Source organism: Argopecten irradians, chromosome 8 (genome assembly GCF_041381155.1).
Source record: "Argopecten irradians isolate NY chromosome 8, Ai_NY, whole genome shotgun sequence".
Lineage (NCBI taxonomy): Eukaryota > Metazoa > Mollusca > Bivalvia > Pectinida > Pectinidae > Argopecten > Argopecten irradians.
The window spans coordinates 4,443,612-4,466,151 of NC_091141.1; the positions used below are offsets into that span (position 1 = coordinate 4,443,612).

General features: G+C 36.3%; 1 protein-coding gene across 1 annotated transcript; it reads left to right on the forward strand.

Annotated features, from left to right (window-relative positions):
* The first annotated feature begins 351 nt into the window (after positions 1–351).
* On the forward strand, positions 352–22,134 carry LOC138329146 (uncharacterized). The gene is made up of 5 exons (XM_069275909.1): positions 352–902; positions 4,976–5,090; positions 18,259–18,333; positions 19,146–19,225; positions 21,991–22,134. Exons 2-5 carry the CDS (start codon positions 4,987–4,989, stop codon positions 22,032–22,034), a joined length of 303 nt encoding a protein of 100 aa, XP_069132010.1. The 5' UTR covers positions 352–902; positions 4,976–4,986; the 3' UTR covers positions 22,035–22,134.
* Positions 22,135–22,540: the final 406 nt, after the last annotated feature.

The following is a 22,540-nucleotide window of genomic DNA, read 5'->3' on the forward strand; positions in this document are numbered from 1 at the left end:
AAATAATCAAACTTCTGATGATCCATTTCAAACTAAAAAAAAATATTATTTATTATACAAATTTTATAAAACCGGTAATTCTTAATATATCACTATGCCCAGTGAAATCACGGCGATGCATGCCTGACTTGTATATTACAATATCATCTGACATGCAATATCCGGAATTCCATGCGGGTCTATTGAGTAATGATTTTATTGCAAATCAAATATCTACCAATAATAGACTTTTCTTTAATTGTCAGGACTCCGGTTTATCACTTTCCTGTCATTCAATACTTAATTCCGTTGGAAAGGAAAATCCTAGTTTTGATCAATGACAGGAACTTGTGTTGCATTAAATTCAAAATATATTTTCTATCTCTACAGGACGTGTTTTTGTGATGAAAACTGAATCTGACAGTCTGGCTGACGGAGGCAGACTTAAACGCACTCCATATATAATGTACATGTCGATGTACATATCATGGAATGTAATGGTTGTAGACGTTTGTCAGTACTACGTTCAGCTTAATCTTCTTTAAAAAAGTCCAACTCTTCAAAAAGTCCCATGGATTATTCGAAATGCGGTATTTATAAACATCACATGAGATGTTAATGGAAGGGGTTGCCATTGGATACTTACGACGGTTGACAGGATCTTACGCCTCTACTGATGCATTAGTAGGATGAATAATTTACTCTCGACTTTAATTGTTGAACGTATCGGAACAAAAACAGGACGGGCTCTCCCGAAGACAATATAAAGTCTTACTGAAGGCTGCCTTCCAATAGAGTAACGACTGTGCGGCTAAGACAGCACACCGGCTATAGATAAGGTGATTAGCTTTGTGTGATCAACCAGCCAAAGTGCAATTTGTAACGGAAACTCTTACTGTGTGGACAAGTCGCTACAAAAGAAGGTATGTGCTATCAATTAAATTATTCGTTTAATCACTAAAATAATCGTTTATTGTTATCACTTTTCATAAAATTTTACGTAGTTTGTAGTTTGATAAAACATATTTAGAATTTTACTATTTATTTGATAATGTTATTGATAATACGTTTAAAACATAAAGTAATATAATTTTATATATTATATATTTCAATAAAACACAGAAAATATAAAATAGATGATCGTTAAGAGCTTTAAATTATAATTCAGTGTTACATTGGTAACCTCACAGTTATGCTATCAGGGTGAGATATTTATAGATATTATTTGCGCACCAAACAAATTGTACTATGTATTATATACAGACTGAACGTTGCTGTTATTTTCTAAACATGCCCCAGATTTCGGTTTTTCTCGAATGATTTTATTTGTTCTCTTGTGTACTTTTGAAAAATACAACATGATAATGCAAATGAATGCAAACATTATGCGGAATCCTGTTGAAATACAGCAGTAAATTTCATCAATGTCATTTCGAATTCAAATATTCTTATTGAACAGAAAAAAAATATATAGTCGACATGCTTGGAAATGAAGAGTGCTGTTGACTTTCCAGTGAAAAATGCAAGTACTAAAGAAAAAAATGTTACTGGCGAAAAGTACATGAAATCAAAAATAAATAACTGTGTGACAAATTTGTTTTTTTTTTAAATCAGCCAATCAATTTAACAAAAATCGTTAAACCGTTTCGAAGCAAAAAACTAAAACATACAAATTGAGTGTAAGTGTCAATTAAATCGGATTTGAAAGTAATACTTAGTTGGACAGAAAGTTCAAAGAAAAGAAATCTTCATCACAAAGTAGTGCCGGACTTCATTACAAAGTAGTGACGAAGTTCAACACAAAGTAGTGCTGAACTTCATCACAAAGTAACGACGAATTTCAACACAAAGTAGTGCCGAACTTCGTTTCAAAGTAGTGACGAATTTCAACACAAAGTAGCGACGATTTTCAACACAAAGTAGTGCCAAACTTCATCACAAAGTAGTGCCGAACTTCGTTTCAAAGCGATTTACATTATCTGACTAATTACAAAGGGAAACAGGAAAAAAATCTTATTTTCTCAAATATAAACCTCTCAAAAATGTAAAAGCATGAAGTTTACTATGATAATTTGTGTAATTATATATTTCATTCATAACGTACATTTATTATTTTGACCATGTATTTTCACTAATATCTGATGATTGAAATAAATCGTACTTTTTCGACAATACATTTTACATGCGCTGTGCCAAAAGAGATTATGAAGTAAACTGGTATCTAGTGAATTAAATTCATGAATATTTTCTTTAAATTCGAAGGGTTTATTTGAAAAATGAAACAAAACTAAATTAGATTATATTACATTGTTTACAAGCCTTTGATTTAGATCTATCAACTAACTATGAAAAGCGTTAAATTAAGCTTAGCTAAACTTCAGACAGTTGTGATCCATTTTGGTTTACGAAGGGGAAGGATAGCATAGTTGTATCTATTAATGAGCAAGTCGTTTTGTGCACGAGAGATTATCACTGGTGTGTTCATTCAATTAAACCAATCATTGCCGCATTTACTAAAACACCATTGCACTGCTCGGAAGTTTTTCATTATTTGTTTGCAAATGTTTATAAACATTTCTATATTTACGTACCATTGTGCTGACTAACTTCTAAAACCAGCTGTTTTCCGGATCTAGTCGTAACGTGTGCTGAAAGTGTGTCATCTGCACTGGAATATCAGTCACTTCATTTTCGTGTGTTACCAATTTTCATGTAATTTCGGGGGATGGCTCAAACGCGAATTCTAATTGTTCAAATAATTAGTACAAACGTATATATGAATGCGATATTGTCAGTAAGATTATCTATTTGCAAATTTATGTATTCGTGAATTATAGAAATACGAAGTTGCGGTGGCCGAATGGTTAAGATGTTCCGACATATGACCACAAGCTCTCCACCTCTGGGTCGCGAGTTCGAATCCCATGTTGGATAGTTTCCATGTACTGATAGCTAGTTGGTAATCCGGTTTTCCTCAACCATTAAACCTGGCTCGTCCTTACATGACCCTTGCTGTTATTAGGACGCTAAACTATTAAAAAAACCAAAGTAGACAATATTAAATACGCCATATATTGACGAAACATAAGTGGTTGACAATGTGAAGTAGACATTTTACTAAAGCGTCTAACAATCAACACATGAACCAATGTAAAATAGTTACAAATGTTGCTTGTCAAAATTAAAATGTTGCATGTTATTTTGTTATTGCATCGTTGATATTCAACATTGATATAACTGAAATATGCAATACGACCTAATGGATGCTATACTGCTCTCAAGACAATATTGAGATACCCATCCATCATATTAACCTTATATCGTTTAATCAGACCTTATTTATTTCCAAAACGTAAAACGGCCATGTCTGGTGCCCATTTACAGATTGTTTGTTTGTTTGTTTGTTTGATTAATTTTTTATTAAACTTAATTTTGAAGGTACATTGAAGAATATTAATTAGTAGTGGGGCGAACCGTCTGGAATATGTCGTCACTCCATGGCTAATTTTGTAAACATTCGTGTCGTCTGCTACTCCAGTTTTTAGTCAAGATTTAGAGTAGACTATTGATATTTTTAACACAAGTTTGTGATTAGAGAGTCAAGTTTATCTCGAAAACGTTCATCACTGCCCGCTGGAAACTTTATTAATTATGATTATGTGTCCCATTTTAAATATTTCGCGAAATTCGATGAAAAAACACCAAGCACGACCATAGCTATTTTGCTCATTCTAATACAGTTGATCGTACACATCTTATCCACTCTCAGTGTACCATTGGTCAAAAATCCTCCGCTGAAGCGCTGAATACAAACAGTTCTAATCTTTATTCACCCATGCAGGAGAAAATTAGCGTCAATCATGATCATGTTTATTCCAAAGAAGGTTGTTAAATTGTTTATCTGACAAATCACAAATCATGTAAATCAACACATCGCATAGGTGATCATGTTCATTCCAAAGAAGGTGATGATAATCTGACGAATCACAAACCATATCCATCAGCTCATCGCGTAGTTGATGTACCAGGTGATGGGAATTGTTTCTTTTTATGTATCAGTTACTTACTGCATGGGAATTTCAATCACTCAAATGACCGAAGGGTCTTGATTTGTACACAACAGCTGGGATTTCTTTAATTGTATCTGTTGTCAGTTTACGGTTTGGGATTTTATTCTATGGCAATATTCGCTTTTGACGTATTTTATAAATTCTTTCAATTTGTATAGTTGGTTACTCAAACATCTGGCTGCGCCCTTCAAGGCATTGCATTCAGTCATATTACAATTAATCAAGATAATGAAATCATATTTAAATCTATACCTTCTATGTAAATATGTCACTAAACCAATACTGTAAACCAACTTATTTTCGTGTCGAGTTACTTTAGCGATTTCTTGTCTAGCGGCGATTTGATGCCGCGATATCACTTTAGATATTCTTATTTTAAACCCCTTTTCGAAGCGAATTATTTTCGCAATTTTTTATCATCCGTGAAATACAACACAGTTAATCACACGGGAAAGTCGGCTTTTACTACAGATACATATCACTATTGACATTTATGGAAAGGAATTTCATGGACAATGTTTTATCATTGTTTATATAGAACTTTATTTTACCTTTGTCGACAATAAGTAAGAATTAAAATGTGTTTTATGTCAATATAATGGAAACAAACCAGGAGATTACAATTCCATAGAAAGATTTACTGTAATTTACATTACTGTAAATGACGTATTAAATTACTGGGATGATGGTGATTCATTAGGTTTATCGTTGCTTTTAATCACAATAATCTTGCTTTTCGAACAACTAAGTATAAATATCAAAACGTGTCGAATAACAGGAAGACAAGTGGTGGAAACTACGTGTGGCACCAGACAGACCACATAAAAAGAGGAGCCAAGTTGATACATTTCATAATCTCATTGACACAAAACATACATTTGTAGTATACGCAAGTTTTGATGTATTCTGTTTATTTCTGTTACAAGATTCTACGGAAATGCGACTACAGACTTGGGTGTTGTTGTACATCTTACTGCCTCTAGTTGCCATGGTTACTAGTATACCTCTTTATGGAGATATGCCTATATACACAGACAAACGGTAAGTCTTATTTTGATGTAAAATGGTATTCTATTTTTTAATGTATGACACTTCTGTTTGACAGTACCAGTGTTAATATATATTGGTTTAGTTGGTTCCTTTTGGTTTGCTTTACTACAAATAAACAAAATATGAGCGCTTTATCATCTTATCAACTGATTATTTCGTCTTTTCATCAACACAACATTGTGCATGAGTTTTTCTCATGTGTTTTAACCAAAACTATTTTATCCCATGCAAATCTATTTTGTATAAAAGCAACATTTACAATCTGTGTTTTAGTTCTTACTTGCTTTTTTCTTATCCCGATCTTTTAGATGCAGTTATTGTTTATATCCTGATATTAATGACTGACCTGCAGTTTGGCACTAAATGACCATAGTTGTCGATGGGCAGTAAAACTGAAACAAACAAAGAAACAAACAATAAAGTAGACATGCCTTAAATTTTATCAAAACTTTCTATGTTTAAATATATGGAGAATGATATAGACAGCTAGTGTTTAGACAATTATAATTCTTGTTGGCTTCCTGGCTTCACCAATTCCAAAAGTCCAAAAAATGAACGAATACTCTGAAAACGAATTAAAATGTCGATGTCGAAATCAAACACAAGCCAAAAAATAAGAATATCAACCAAACAACAAATAGGGTTTAGCGAGTATGATTTTGAAAGGTCTATGACACTTCAACAAAGGCTTAATATGATAAAGCTACCATGTATTTGTTTGTTGTCGCGTGTTATGTTACCCTGATCAGTAATTTTTTCAGCGATCATTTTATTACAGTACACTATTCCGTAGACTGTTCAGTATACCCTCGATGCATTGAGTAAACATAAGATGAACAAGTTAAAGACATCGACGTATACATTCGAATTCCTTTCTGTATTGCGATGCCTTATAAAACAAATGTCATTTGAAACTACAAGGACAAATAAAACCGGGTAAATCGGAATATTGAAAGGTAAACTTTTCCCTTGTCTCGTTTTTAAATACAAAACTGCGGTGATAGTATTTGAAAAGTGATGTCGATCTAAAGTCAAAAACATTTTAAAATGGTATACTATCAACATATAGATGCAGATGTACTTAAGGTACAAGATCGACCTTAGTTTGTTACGATGGTGAATGTGTAACATTTGACATGATATCAGAAGTATCGTAACACTGATATCAGTCAAATTACTCCGTCAATGGCTAGCGAACTGAACATAGAGAACAGCTGCCATGCCGATGCATTCGTTTGCTCTTTAGATCCTTGGTCACGACCTTTGTTCAGCAAGTAGGGCATAAGATGATGATAAGATGATAAGATCATGCAAATTTATTTAAGATTGTTTTATAAAATTGTTATTAAATGTAGGATAATAACAACTTATTCAGTTTCCAATTACAGTTTTCCAATTCCAGGTAAAGCCACTTTGGCAACGACACATTTAATGAAGCACACTTACGCTACATTTGTTGCATTTAATTGCCGTTGTCCAGTAAGCATTAATCCTCCCATAACTGTCAAGATAATGCAATTCATTGCTAAATATTTGTTTTAAGATAAAATGAATGGCAATTCATATTTTATTTTCGCAAGACTTTTGTCTGTAGAAACATAAGTAACAAAACATCGTATAACAAATCAATAATGCGATTGGAACTTCATTTGACACAACATGTAAAAAACTGCTTTTGTCAGTTTTCAAAACCGTCGTTTGGCAGAGCAAAAAGATAGAACCCTTATTTTGTTTCTCTTCCTTCTATCACTTACGTCATGGCATTAACTTTTCCAAGGCAGCATAATTAACACCCTTGTTTCATTTCACTACCGTCAAAAAGTGTCAAACATTGCATTGGTGATTTCTAAATCGATTTATATTTACAATTAGTAATAGTTCTTGTTTTACATTTGCATGTCATGTAGTGTAGTTGTGGTCGTAACTGTACAGCTGGTATGCTGCTTTAACAAACAGGACTTTATATAATCGCGTGTTTTAAATTACTCGCTGATAAAGGACACGTAGTACTCGTTGTATTTAGCTGTAACTTTGTCATCATGTAATCTATTTAATTATCTCCCTTTTGTTTTTTTGAAAATTTATTCTGACTTCAGGTTTCCGTCACTACAGTGTGTTTTATCAGTGGAAAGTCTCACGAATCCTTAATGCATTTTCTTAATCTCACTCCTTTTGAAAGACTTAAATAACAAATCCTTAAAACTGTGGCCTATCAAAGTATCGGATTAAAACACTTCCGCTTCATTTGATAACCAACCATTAAACCGCGCAAATTAATTGATTGCAATCTTTCTTGATGCGTTCAATTAATACATATATCAAATGGAGACCTGCGGTCGCCTCTCTGCTAATGATATATGATTCTAACTCATTCGTTGGTCTTTTGGTCTTTATATAGTAATTCACAAGTCCTTGGTGAAATAAGTTTAGCATTTTTGAACACTTTATTAGAAATAAAATATTCATGTAAACATTTAATCCACACTTTGACAAGAACATTAAGCTGGATTAAAAGCAACTGGCAGCAGCACTTTGCGAAACAATAACCTCCATTTGTTTGCACATTGCTACAAATGGTACAATTGATTTTATCACATGAACAATTGATTATGAACTTTGTTCAGACAAAGTATGGAATATGTATACCAATTATTAAAAAACACTAATATTAAAGCCTATGTAAATGATTGTATTAAACTGAAATTGCGATTTTTAAACATTATGTGGATTAAGATATGCATGGAAATTACAATCAAGGTGTATTCCTGCATTGTCTCAGAATTTCTGTCATAGCAACATCAGCCATATTTGTAAAGTACGGAGCGATGTGTCAATTTAGATAGGTATCGATTGTGACGTTATTAGTTGTGTAATACGTCATTTACTACAGTATATATGTGTATATATATATACAATGTATGATGTTATACTTATCAAGAAGGGTTTCCTAATAATTTGCAAAAAACAAACGATTTTATTTTACGACTTTGACTTTGATGTGGCATTATTGACAGTATATCTGAGTGAAAATATATCGATGTCGGTAAATCTTTCAGACGGTTCTTGGTAATGTCGTAGAAATATCGTGAAAATATGAAATACAGATCGTAATCATTATGGAATCAAAGTTATATTTAAAGTACTACAATGTGATCCTGTGAAATTGATCACAGGCAATGATAAAACTCCTGGATTATGTTAATAAAATTTCAACTACTCAATAGGCTAACCATCTGTAATTATCTCGACAAAAACAGCATGGCTTCCGTCGACTTAGAGTGAAAGAAATTTGACCTACTCTGATTTATCAAAGACATCCTTGATGTGTAAAATATGCCCAGTATCAATGTTGACATGAAATAGTTAACCATGTTGGTGTTTGTTGATATATTATACGTATTGTAGAAATATATAGCCTATTTATTATGGTATAGATGTTTAACTCAGACAGTTGATTCTGGTCCGTGTGACATTTGCTAATGGCACTGTACCCAGGGGAAATGGAATCTTCTTGTACATGTCACTAACTATGTCTTCTTAACACTGATCAATAAGACATTGTGATTTCTATCTTTCGCTTACCTGAACATGACGCCGTAAAAATGGAGATTATTGTGTCGATCTGGCACAATCTGGTAAAACAAGACCCCTATGCTAGGCTTTAAAATGCGCTGGCGACGCGTGGCCACGTTCCATTTGACCATATAAACAGAAATGTATCCTGGTAGCTGTATGTTAGGTCAGTAAACCCGCATGTCCGTCAGTGTTGGGATGTCTGACAAATATTTATTGTGTGGCAGTTAATTTTATTACGACGGATGAAGAAGGTTTTCATGTTTGTATTGATGTGCAGGTATATAAAGACAGGAAAGCAGGGCATTATTCGTGACACGGGTGACATTAAGAGACGAATTTCGATAACATGTCATTCTGATTTGACTTCTTCATTTGCCTTTTTTTACAAACCTTCATACTTTGACGGTAACGAACCCTTATGTAGTTCATGATAACATCAAAGAAAAAAAATAGGCGGTTTTATACACAGTAAGCCCTTGTGTTCGGTATAAAAAGATAATTAAAAATCCCCCACAAAAAGTATCACCGCACATTACTGTTTCATGATAACGCGTTACGAATTCCAAGGACTATCTGACCCTCTAATTGACTTTTACGCCTCACGTTCTAACACGTTAAATACAAACAAATTGCTTGTGCATTGATTACAATCAATGATGGTCTAAAACAGCACCGTAAGCTTCATCCGGGTAGTATTGTTTCAGACATTGCTTTTTTCGCATTGTTTTCAAATGTTTTACACCTGCAGGTAGCCTGCGATATATCTGAACTCTTTGTGATTTAGTTAAATAACACGGTAAAGGTTGTTGACCGTGAAGAATTGCTAGCTAATAACCTACTCTCTTCCGCTTTGTACATACTTCAGTATGTTATTTATGTATTTTTGCTACTTTTTGTTTGTTACACATGTTATTTGCCGTCTCTAACATCGTTATTTTAGATATCAAATTTCACCCTGACAACATTTCCAGTTAAGAGTCCACTTTTTAAAATTTATTACATAAAAGAACATATTCATTATTTCAATTACATATATGCCTTTTTGATAATCAATCCTGAGTCATATAGATGGTTATTTATGATTATAAAAGATAGCCCCATACTTTATGGAAAACCGATGTCATTACTTTCTAATAGGACTAGTTTTCTTGCATTTGTCATGTAGATTTCAAGTACGTAAAATCCAAATTGGAATTCTTGAACTACTGCTTGAGATATTTTAGCTTGAATTGTACCATCTGTGCAAATTTGATGACCAAAAATAGAACAAAAATATGATAAAATTACGTTTTCTGTGTTATTTGAGTGAATGAAGTCTCGACCCTGTTGATGTTTTGTCTTAAATTTCAAATGATAGAACAAACTACTTCGTATAGAAGACCAACTAATTGTCTTTATTTCCTAAGGCCGTTTCTTTACGTAGTAATAATGTTTTCCGCATATTTCTCACCAAGAAAATCAGTGAATTGGCAAAAAGGAATTGAGAATCCATGTCTATTTCACAATATTTGCATATAATATGCCAAAACAATTTCTTTTTTTTTCAAATATCATATAAAAACATGAGCTCCTTGATCAAATTTCCACAATTTTGCCACTTTAAAGTTTGTAAATTATAACTCTACCAACATTTGACTATTTAAAAAATAGTTTGTTTGTTTGATAAAATTAAAGTCCTATGAACAGCCAGGGTCATGTAAGGACGGTCTCCCATGTATGCGGTGTGTTACGTGTACATGAAGTGCGGTTGTGTGTTTTGGTAGGCTATTGTATATTTGTGTTGTGTCTTCTTGTATATTGGAACTGTTGCCCTTTTTCATAGTGCTATATCACTGAAGTATGTCGCAAAGACACTAAGCACAACACCCCACCCGGTCACATTATACTGACAACGGGCGAACCAGTCATAACCAGGAGCAGAAACTAAAACTTTATAAACTTTACTCCAGAGCCTACCTCACATGGGCGAGCGCTCAACATAAAGCCAAATCTGAGGTCGTGTCAAAGGAGACACCAAAGAAGAGAAGAGATAATATCCTAAATTTAGTCGCCTTTAACGACCATGCAATAGGGGCAGCAGGTACAATTCTATCGCCCTACCTGCAAAACTCTAACCGCAAAACACCATTCTACATTAACATCAGTTAATATATTTTTATCTGATATTACGTCTGGTTACATTGTCTGTTAATAATTTTCTCCAAACTTTGGATTTTTAGGAAATCCGTATGTGATGTTTTAGAATTCCGAAATTTCGGACCGGACGGGTTCTCTTTTAGTATTCCTTCCAACCAACGTTGCTTCCGGTGTTTGAAAATCCATTCCCATTCACAACAGGCAAAGTAAACCTTTAGAGACCTCTACTTTTCACTTAATAACTTTTATTTCCTTTTTTTTATTGCAGACATTCGGCATTATATGTAGGCGCTTTTCAGTTGTTGACTAAATATCCAAGAGAAATGTCGCAGTTATCGGGGACCCTTTGAAGTTTTGTAATTCGAAACAACCTCCGAAGCGTTCGGTATAGTGTCATGGTGCAGTTTTCAAAAGTATAGTCCTACCTTAATTGCCTAAAAATCGTTTGCAATATCAAACTTGTTTTCAACCGATTATAAGGAATTGAAGAATATTTGTGTTGTGTCTCCTCCTAATAATATGGACTCAGTAGTCAGATCGATCCTGTGACTCAGTAGGCAGATCGATCCTGTGACTCAGCAGGTAGATCAGTCCTCTGACTGAGTAGGCAGATCGATCCTGTGACTACGTAGGCAGATCGATCCTGTGACTCAGTAGGTATATCGATCCTGTGACTCAGTAGGTAGATCGATCCTGTGACTCAGTAGGTAGATCGATCCTGTGACTCAGTAGGTTGATTGATCCTGTTACTCAGTAGGTAGATCGATCCTGTGACTACGTAGGCAGATCGATCATGTGATTCAGTAGGAATATCGATCATGTGACTCAGTAGAAAGATCGATCCTGTGACTCAGTAGGTTGATTGATCCTGTGACTCAGTAGGTAGATCGATCCTGTGAATCAGTAGGCAGATCGATCCTGTTACTCAGTAGGTAGATCGATCCTGTAACTCAGTAGGAAGATCGATCCTGTTACTCAGAAGGCTAATACTGAGACTGAGTAGGCAGATCCTAAGTCTTAGTAGGCAGATTCTAAGACTTAGCAGGCAGATTCTGATTGACTGAGTAGGCAGAGTCCGAGACTGAGTAGGCCGATTCTGAGACTGAGTAGGCAGATCCTGAGACTGAGTAGAAAGATCCTGAGACTGAGCAGGCAGATCTTGTCGAAGGCAGATCCTGAGACTTAGTAGGCAGATTCTGAGACTTACTAGGCAGATTCTGAGTCTGAGTAGAAAGATCCTGTGACTGAGTAGGTAGATCCTGAGACTGAGTAGACAGATCCTGAGACAGAGTAGGCAGATCCTGAGACTGAGTAGACAGATCTTGTAACTGAATAGGCAGATTCTAAGACTTAGTAGGCGTATTCTGATTGTCTGATAAGGCATATTCGGAGTCTGATTAGAAAGATCCTGAGACTGAGTAGGCAAATCTTGACACTGAGTAGGCAGATCCTGTGACTGAGTAGACAGATCATGAGACTGAGAAGGCAGATCCTGCGTCTGAGTAGGCAGATTCTGAATCTGAGTAGGCAGATCCCTTGTCTGAGAAGGCAGATCCTGAGACTGAGTAGGCAGATCCTGTGAGAGATTGTGAGACTGAATAGGAAGATCCTGCGTCTGAGTAGACAGATCCTGCGTCTGAGTAGACAGATCCTGCGTCTGAGTAGACAGATCCTGCGTCTGAGTAGACAGATCCTGCGTCTGAGTAGACAGATCCTGCGTCTGAGTAGACAGATCCTGAGACTGAGTAGACAGATCCTGCGTCTGAGTAGACAGATCCTGCGTCTGAGTAGACAGATCCTGCGTCTGAGTAGACAGATCCTGCGTCTGAGTAGACAGATCCTGCGTCTGAGTAGGCTTCACTCGTTTTACACTAATTGAAATAAATGAGATACAGCTGATTGCTTAAAATCTTCTTCTTAATCTTCAGGACTCTGTATTTCCAATTTCATTGTGTATTATATTTCAATGTCAGACCTTTTTTGAGGTCCTTATGGTGTTATATCGCCCGAGTAAACTAAATAATGACCGAAGGCGAGTCAATATGCTATATTGCTATCGGCCGTTAAAAAACCAGTTTAACGTTGAGTAGGTATTGGATTATGTCATCTCCGTATAAAAGGCATATCATCACCGTTTTATATTCTTTTATGACACGTATTCGTGTTTATGGCTAGTTCTGTCGGTTTAAGTTGTTATAATCCTATCAAATGCATAAAATGATAACTGTAATCACGATAACTGAATCATTCAAAGTCAGATGTAAGGTTTTGAGGATAATGGCTTTGCTTTCACATAGACAAAGAATCACTGAATATATCTCTTTATTCACAAGTTCATTTATTGCACAAACTTCCTCGTAGAAGGCTTTTTATGTACGCTCATCCTATGCAACCTTATACCGCCTTTCGGGAGATTATTGCTATTAACGGCTATAACACCATTCAGCTTTTGGTTTCCCTGTATAATTGATGTTTATAGTATTACATTAAGTCTGGTATATCCCCTTCCTGGGATAATGATTTTTTGTATCGGATATAACTATTTTATATCTAAATAAAATTTAGCCACACCGGGTGATACCGTGTACTTTAATGTCAAGTATTTATGTTATCTGTAAACTTCACTATGACATTAATTGATAGTTTGTGAAAGGGCATCAACGCAAATACACAGACTACTATAACACTGAACACACATATAGACCCTAGTGTCACTTTAGAATGGAATCTAGAACAGTACTTCAGTTTTTGAAGTTACATTTTATGACAAAAACGTAAAATTCTAGGCGACACTCTGTGATGAAAATCGAATAAAAGTGAAAACATTCATGTAGTGTTTGTTCCCTTTACACTAAACAAAGATCATAACTAAAGAAAAGGCAGGTGCGGGTTGGACGCCAGGCGGATATATCGGATAAGCATTTCTTACGTAATGACATTCTACATATCATTAGGAAGATGTTGCAAACGTTTGGCTTGTCTGGACAACACGGTACAGCACTTTCATACTAGTTAGCCAATTAGTCTATATTTCGCTGTTTCCTAAATGGCACTTATTCGCTGATCAATACAGTTGTAAGGATGTAAATGTAAGTAATATATTCATTGTAATTAACTTTCAATATAATCGCTCGAAATCTAGAGAGGACTTATTTTCGAAAGAGTACACAATTGAGTGAACATGTTTGATATATATCGTTATGTGGTGGTCTATTAACCTGTATGAGGTTTTCCCTCACCTTTGGTAGGATAGCTCCTCGTGCCATCGATCTGTTGTGTTTTTTTTGGGACAACTGGGTTCAAAATTGTCACTGAGCGACCATCTTTGATTTTAACAATAATAAACATGAGAGTTTACTGTTTAGAGAAGAAAGTGGAGTATCGTTCTCAGATTTGATGGGATGACTTATCATGTCACTTAGATATGTTGTGTAGCTCTATGGACCAACTGGATTAAAAATGACGACTCAATTTGAAAATGACAAAAAGAGATGAGGTTTGCACCTTAATGATATACATTCTATATTAATGACTATTTATATACAGTAGAGTCTGATACCTTGGTGACTTGTCAGTCCTCTATTTTTTGTGTTAGATTGATCGATTTACATACACCAAATAACATATGTATTAGTGTGTCATCGGAATTTAAGGTTGGAAATAGGGGAGAGTGCTTGTATAACAACAGTGTAAAGTACAGAACCAATAATGATGCTTTCAGATAGTCGTCATGCTATAGCAACCTTACACATATACATACTTTATCAACATACAGCTATATTGAATCACAAAGTAAGACACATGTATTATGAGACTTTTTCAAATGCTTTTTTAATATTTTGTGCTTCCGATGATAGAATATCCCTTTCCATCATATCCATGTAAAATTACTTAAAATGAACTATTTATAGCTCACCTGGCCCGAAGGGCCAGTGAGCTTGTCTTGGCGCAGCGTCCATTAACATTTCCTTTTAATCGCTACTAGTCAAAGAGCTCTGCATGGATTGTAATCAAATTTTGTAAGAAACATCCTTCAGGTCGGTAACAGAATTTGTAAAAATGTTGGTTCTGCTATTGCTTTCTTCACATGTCTTTGAAAATACCTGTGTCCTTCTTTCAAATGAAAATTCTGGTTGGTATCAATAGATAATCCGCGGTCGATCTGTATGTGTGTGATTTCTGGAGTTAATATTTTACAAAAATAATTGGAATTTCCAGATTTTCTTACCGTGGGCTAAACCCCGATAGGTTTCATACGCTGAAAATTACAAAGTGAACCTTATAGTTTACCGGCGTACAGTTACATAACTGTTAGAGTCTATCTCCCGACAGAGGTTGTTATAGCTACAATTGTATAACACTATGGTCACTAACAATGTCTTGATAAGCTAAGTTGGTAGCATTGACGAAAACTAGCACAAGATACAATGATTCAATGATTTGCCTTTTCTTTAAAATGAATAAGCCGGATGAACTTTTAATTTGTATTTTAAGTGATATTGGATTTTAGCGGCGATCTGTGAAAATTATCCCATCACTGTAATCAAGAAATTGCTGTGTCAGAGCATTTGCAGATGGAGAAAGGTCTTGGGAGTTGTTTTACATTTAAATCAAGTCATTAGCATAGTGTAATAACCTCGATACCGAGATAAGATTAACACAGAAACGCATTAGATTTCATTGGAATGTACCATGAACTAGCTATCATACCGAGATAAGATTAACACAGAAACGCATTAGATTTCATTGGAATGTACCATGAACTAGCTATCATACCGAGATAAGATTAACACAGAAATGCATTAGATTTCATTGGAATGTACCATGAACTAGCCATCCGTGATGTCTGTATTCATTCTAAGTCAAATACGATAAATAAAGTTATTGTTTGGTGACAAAGATAATGCGAGACTGTATTACTTCAGATATTATGTTTTGCCTAAATATCCGTTAGCTTATGTTTCTTCAATTAAAATTTGCTTGAATAGCTTTAGTTTCAGATCGCCATGTAACAAGCCGTTAGTTTTTGTCCGTCGTGTAACAGATATTTCTTGAATAATGTGTAAATGATAATAACTTTCACTCGTTACGACTATTCACTTAACAATCGGAAAAGTGGACGTGCGAATATTAGTAGCATTTCATTCCTTAGAAAAATTGCTTTATTTTAAACCACTCGGTCATTAGTCATATCTAAATGAAATTGGTTACAAAAACAGTCAAGTGTTTAGATTGTCATCATTAAGCTCAATCAATACTTCCGAAACAACCCGAATGTTCACGACAGCACATCGTCACATAATTTAATGTATTTAGTTTGTTAATTAGAGTACTCTTTGTTTGGAGCCCTGAGTTAATCTTTGATATTTGAATACATATGGGAATTATTATTGTAATCAATATGATTTATTTCCCATTGTACGGAAAAGGGCCGTACGCATTTCACCGTATTTATTTTGCCGTATGTTCGGTTATTATCGCGGGGATGATGTTTTCTCGATTTCACGGCACATTGCTATGATCAAGAAAATGTGATTCGCGAAATATGGAGAAATTCTTGTATTATATTTACCTTGATAAACACATCGTTGAAATTTCAAACCGCTTAAATTGGATTATCCCGTTTGTAGATGAAATAGCGAAAAGTTGACCCGCGTGTATACCAAGCTTTACGTTAGTCTGTTATTTACAAAAGTAACATCGCGTTACATTGTATTACAACCATATCTCCATAAAACGTCTTAAGCTCACCCCTACAATCTTCTCACATCAATGCTATGGGTTCTCTTGTCGAAATGAATCCCTATCACGGTGCGTGTGGTCACTGAAATGGTTTCATGTGATATGTTCTGTTCTTTATCGGGGCTTATAGTTGGTGTTATTCTTTTAGTCATTTCCTTCAAAGGAAAACCGCTATAATCAAATTACCATCCAACGCGCCAATGAGGTTTCATATCATCCGTAATATACAGTGATCCCTGGAAAAAACCATTTCGATCTGCCTCATGTAGTGTATACATAGTGGGAACAATAGTATGAATATAAAGCTGATGACATTTTGTCTATTGTTAATCACTGTTAAAACAAGTATCAAGTATTGTTATTAGTCGTGAAAGGAAATCGGTTATTACAGATACATTTAATTTCATAAAGCAATGTCGCGTTGATATTAAACATTTTACGTAAAATCTCATCAATATTAAACGATAATATAAAACGTCTGTGTTAATTCAGTTGTGGAATGGGTTTGCTATGCACAGCAGTTTTAGATGTGTTGACAACATCATCAACATATTTGGTCAGCTCTGGGATCCGTCATAGATGTTTGGCTCCGATATTCCCGTCCTCAATGCGAGACATTACACGTCAGTACGCTGTTCGGCAGTCACTGGGGATAGAGGTCATAATGATTTCTTGACTGCCTTTGACAAGTTTTTGATTTGATATTTCCAACACCTTCTGCTCGAAATATGTAAAGGCCAATAAACATACAATCCAAATTGTTCCAGTAAAGATATTTTCTTTGCACGAATAATTATCACATTTCAGGGTTAATAATTTCCCGAAGAATACAGTAGAATTTTTGACATATGCATTAAGAAGTTCCAGGTCTAATTCATTAGCACACACTTTATTGGAGGACGTGTGTCAGATTATAATAGCAGAGATAAAAAAACGGATAATAAACAACCTTGAAGAGAGCTGTTTTTGTTATTAGTTTTAACGCATTTTATTCGGTAATGATTATTAGTGTCAGGAATTAAATGACACAGAAAAATATTTTTCATTAGGGACTTCAATCTGCCCACCTTGATCAACACACAATATTCCTCAAGGTCAAAAGAAATGGCGATATTATCACCGCCCATACACGTATGCCACCCTGTATCACCTTTACAGCATGTTTCTGTACCAAGTACTTTGATTTTGAAATTTCTTTCATTGAACTGAATTATTTTGTATCTTACAATATTGTTTGTTTTCTCGTTAAACAAATTTTACAACAAACATGTACCTGTATAAGAAATGTCTTTGTTTATCTGAAGATGTGAGGGAAGTTATGATTGATGTATTAACTAGGTGTTACTGTTAATAACTTGATGGGATACAATATCAAAAATAGTATATCTCAACTAGGTACATGTTTGACACGATAGTAATGTGATTACAGTACAAACAGAAGAGTACAAATATGAAATGTTGCATTTTCACTTTTTTATTTCCTGATACAATAAAAATTAACTATTTCCAAAGAGAGGATTATCCATCATTTCCGTGTTGCTTAAAGTGATTATTTTTCCGTTATTTGTCGACTTAATTGAGTTAAGGATAATCTTTTTCTATACATATTATCCGGAGGGCTATAAACCAAAGTCTGTTATCTTGTTATCGTTACCATGGTGATGTAAAACCACTAATCCATGACTCTGTACTTTTATACATTCAGGTCTGTGAGCAGAGAATACGCTGACAGCATTAACGATATACTGAGAATGCTAATAGCTAACCAAGATATAGAAAGGTGAGTCGAAAATTGATAATGCATGTGATATGATATAAAATTGACGGTCACATGGTTGTTAAGGTGGCGATAACACGATTCGAGATCGCATGTGAAGAAATAGATGTTCGGCAGGATTATGTTACCGGGTAAGGTGTGTTGTTTATTATTTTTTCTTCGATTCACTCACAAAAAAAGGTAAAAGTGAAAAGGCACTATGAAAATATATCGGTACATTACGTGTAGTGATGATAGCTGTATAATATGACTAAACATACATTTATGGTTATTTATTAATACACGAATTAAAATATACCTTATATAGGTTTGGGCTTGAAATGTAAAGAATAATTTTTATAACTTAATATTTTTTGTTATTCTCACAATCTCTTTGGACATTAAATCGTGATATTATACTTGACTCTTATTTTTTCATTTGTTATTAAAAAACGTGCATCGGGGTTGTCATACCTTCCTGCTTTGCTAACACATAGATGCCGGAACACATGAGTTCCCAAGTTCAATCGCACTCTCGTTATTGTGTGTGCTCTGGCTTCTGTCTCTTTGTGTTGACCAGTGTGTTGACTTTTGTGTTGACCTGTTTGTTGACCTATGTGTTGACCTATGTGTTGACTTTTGTGTTGACCTGTTTGTTGACCTTTGTGTTGACCTGTTTGTTGACCTATGTGTTGACCAGTGTGTTGACATTTGTGTTGACTTTTGTGTTGACCTGTTTGTTGACCTATGTGTTGACCAGTGTGTTGACATTTGTGTTGCCTATGTGTTGACCTTTGTGTTGACCTGTTTGTTGACCTATGTCCCGTTGTTTACAGAGACAGACGTGGGTTTACACCAGACGTAGGTTTAGGATCCAGATGGGCGTCAATAGAACAGCTCACCAACCAGCTCCTCGGTACGTATCATCAACCGACAGTCATACAACCAGCTCCTCGGTACGTATCATCAACCGACAGTCATACAACCAGCTCCTCGGTACGTATCATCTACCGACAGTCATACAACCAGCTCCTCGGTACGTATCATCTACCGACAGTCATACAACCAGCTCCTCGGTACGTATCATCTACCGACAGTCATACAACCAGCTCCTCGGTACGTATCATCTACCGACAGGTACGTATCATCTACCGACAGTCATACAACCAGCTCCTCGGTACGTATCATCTACCGACAGTCAAACAACCAGCTCCTCGGTACGTATCATCTACCGACAGTCATACAACCAGCTCCTCGGTACGTATCATTTACCGACAGTCATACAACCAGCTCCTCGGTACGTATCATCTACCGACAGTCATACAACCAGCTCCTCGGTACGTATCATCTACCGCGACAGTCATACAACCAGCTCCTCGGTACGTATCATCTACCGACAGTCATACAACCAGCTCCTCGGTACGTATCATCTACCGACAGTCATACAACCAGCTCCTCGGTACGTATCATCTACCGACAGTCATACAACCAGCTCCTCGGTACGTATCATCTACCGACAGTCATACAACCAGCTCCTCGGTACGTATCATCTACCGACAGTCATACAACCAGCTCCTCGTTACGTATATCATCTACCGACAGTCATACAACCAGCTCCTCGGTACGTATCATCTACCGACAGTCATACAACCAGCTCCTCGGTACGTATCATCTACCGACAGTCATACAACCAGCTCCTCGGTACGTATCATCTACCGACAGGTACGTATCATCTACCGACAGTCATACAACCAGCTCCTCGGTACGTATCATCTACCGACAGTCAAACAACCAGCTCCTCGGTACGTATCATCTACCGACAGTCATACAACCAGCTCCTCGGTACGTATCATCTACCGACAGTCATACAACCAGCTCCTCGGTACGTATCATCTACCGACAGTCATACAACCAGCTCCTCGGTACGTATCATCTACCGACACCAGCTCCTCGGTACGTATCATCTACCGACAGTCATACAACCAGCTTCTCGGTACGTATCATCTACCGACAGTCATACAACCAGCTCCTCGGTACGTATCATTTACCGACAGTCATACAACCAGCTTCTCGGTACGTATCATCTACCGACAGTCATACAACCAGCTCCTCGGTACGTATCATCTACCGACAGTCATACAACCAGCTCCTCGGTACGTATCATCTACCGACAGTCATACAACCAGCTCCTCGGTACGTATCATCTACCGACAGGTACGTATCATCTACCGACAGTCATACAACCAGCTCCTCGGAACGTATCATCTACCGACAGTCATACAACCAGCTCCTCGGTACGTATCATCTACCGACAGTCATACAACCAGCTCCTCGGTACGTATCATCTACCGACAGTCAAACAACCAACTCCTCGGTACGTATCATCTACCGACAGTCATACAACCAGCTCCTCGGTACGTATCATCTACCGACAGTCATACAACCAGCTCCTCGGTACGTATCATCTACCGACAGTCATACAACCAGCTCCTCGGTACGTATCATCTACCGACAGTCAAACAACCAACTCCTCGGTACGTATCATCTACCGACAGTCATACAACCAGCTCCTCGGTACGTATCATCTACCGACAGTCATACAACCAGCTCCTCGGTACGTATCATCTACCGACAGTCATACAACCAGCTCCTCGGTACGTATCATCTACCGACAGTCATACAACCAGCTCCTCGGTACGTATCATCTACCGACAGTCATACAACCAGCTCCTCGGTACGTATCATCTACCGACAGTCATACAACCAGCTCCTCGGTACGTATCATCTACCGACAGGTACGTATCATCTACCGACAGTCATACAACCAGCTCCTCGGTACGTATCATCTACCGACAGTCAAACAACCAGCTCCTCGGTACGTATCATCTACCGACAGTCATACAACCAGCTCCTCGGTACGTATCATCTACCGACAGTCATACAACCAGCTCCTCGGTACGTATCATCTACCGACAGTCATACAACCAGCTCCTCGGTACGTATCATCTACCGACAGTCATACAACCAGCTCCTCGGTACGTATCATCTACCGACAGTCATACAACCAGCTCCTCGGTACGTATCCTCTACCGACAGTCATACAACCAGCTCCTCGGTACGTATCCTCTACCGACAGTCATACAACCAGCTCCTCGGTACGTATCATCTACCGACAGTCATACAACCAGCTCCTCGGTACGTATCATCTACCGACAGTCATACAACCAGCTCCTCGGTACGTATCATCTACCGACAGTCATACAACCAGCTCCTCGTTACGTATCATCTACCGACAGTCATACAAAACGTTATTATATCATCGGGTTATAATGTGTGAATCAGTTATATCCAATACAACGATCTTGTTTGTCTTGTTTTTAAAACTCGATTCATGATTGCTGGGATTGAACAATGTTTAAGATGGATACGCGTATCCCTGTGCATTTTCGAACAATTTTCTGTCCCCGCAAATTATATTTCATTTATTTTAATTTGGTTTATGAGTTATGCACTTTATGCGAATTTATTTATACTTTGTAAAGTGTATTTATTGAATAAATCAGGATAAATACAAAATAATGTAACATGTTTACGGAGCAGCAGAAAAAACCGCAAATGCGCGGAAACAAGTTCTTTATTTTATTGTCAAAATGCTTGATAAAGGTTTTATTTTCGTTTCAGCCCGTGAACATCTTCATAGCGGTAATTCCCCGGGAAGGAGGTAGAGCAAGTTGTAACTGAGGTCAATTGTAGACAAACACATATTTTTTTCGTATATATATTATAACATGCAACATGTACCAGTAAAATTGAATGTTTTCACAATTGTTTTATTTCTGCTTTTATTGCAATTGTAAAATCGAAAGCTGGATGTCATGGAAAGGTACCTATACATTTATATCTATATCTACAAAGAAAAGTTTAGCGTGATCAATAGGTTGACTCTGGCTATTACTGGACGTAAAATAAAAACAAACAAATAATGGAAGATTGACGCCATTGTCGAAAGGTCACTCAATATTATGACGATAGTCGTCCATAAAGTAGAGTGCACTGTTAATCTATTCTGGTGCAATATTAACAAGTAGCTCAATGATAAATTGAGGTATTTTTGATAACTGCAATATTGTCGACACCTACACGAAATGTGGAAAATCTAATTAGCGAAATTCTATTTGAGGGCAATCATTTCTGGGGCGAAAACAGTCTAATACTGTCATTTCCTTCGTTT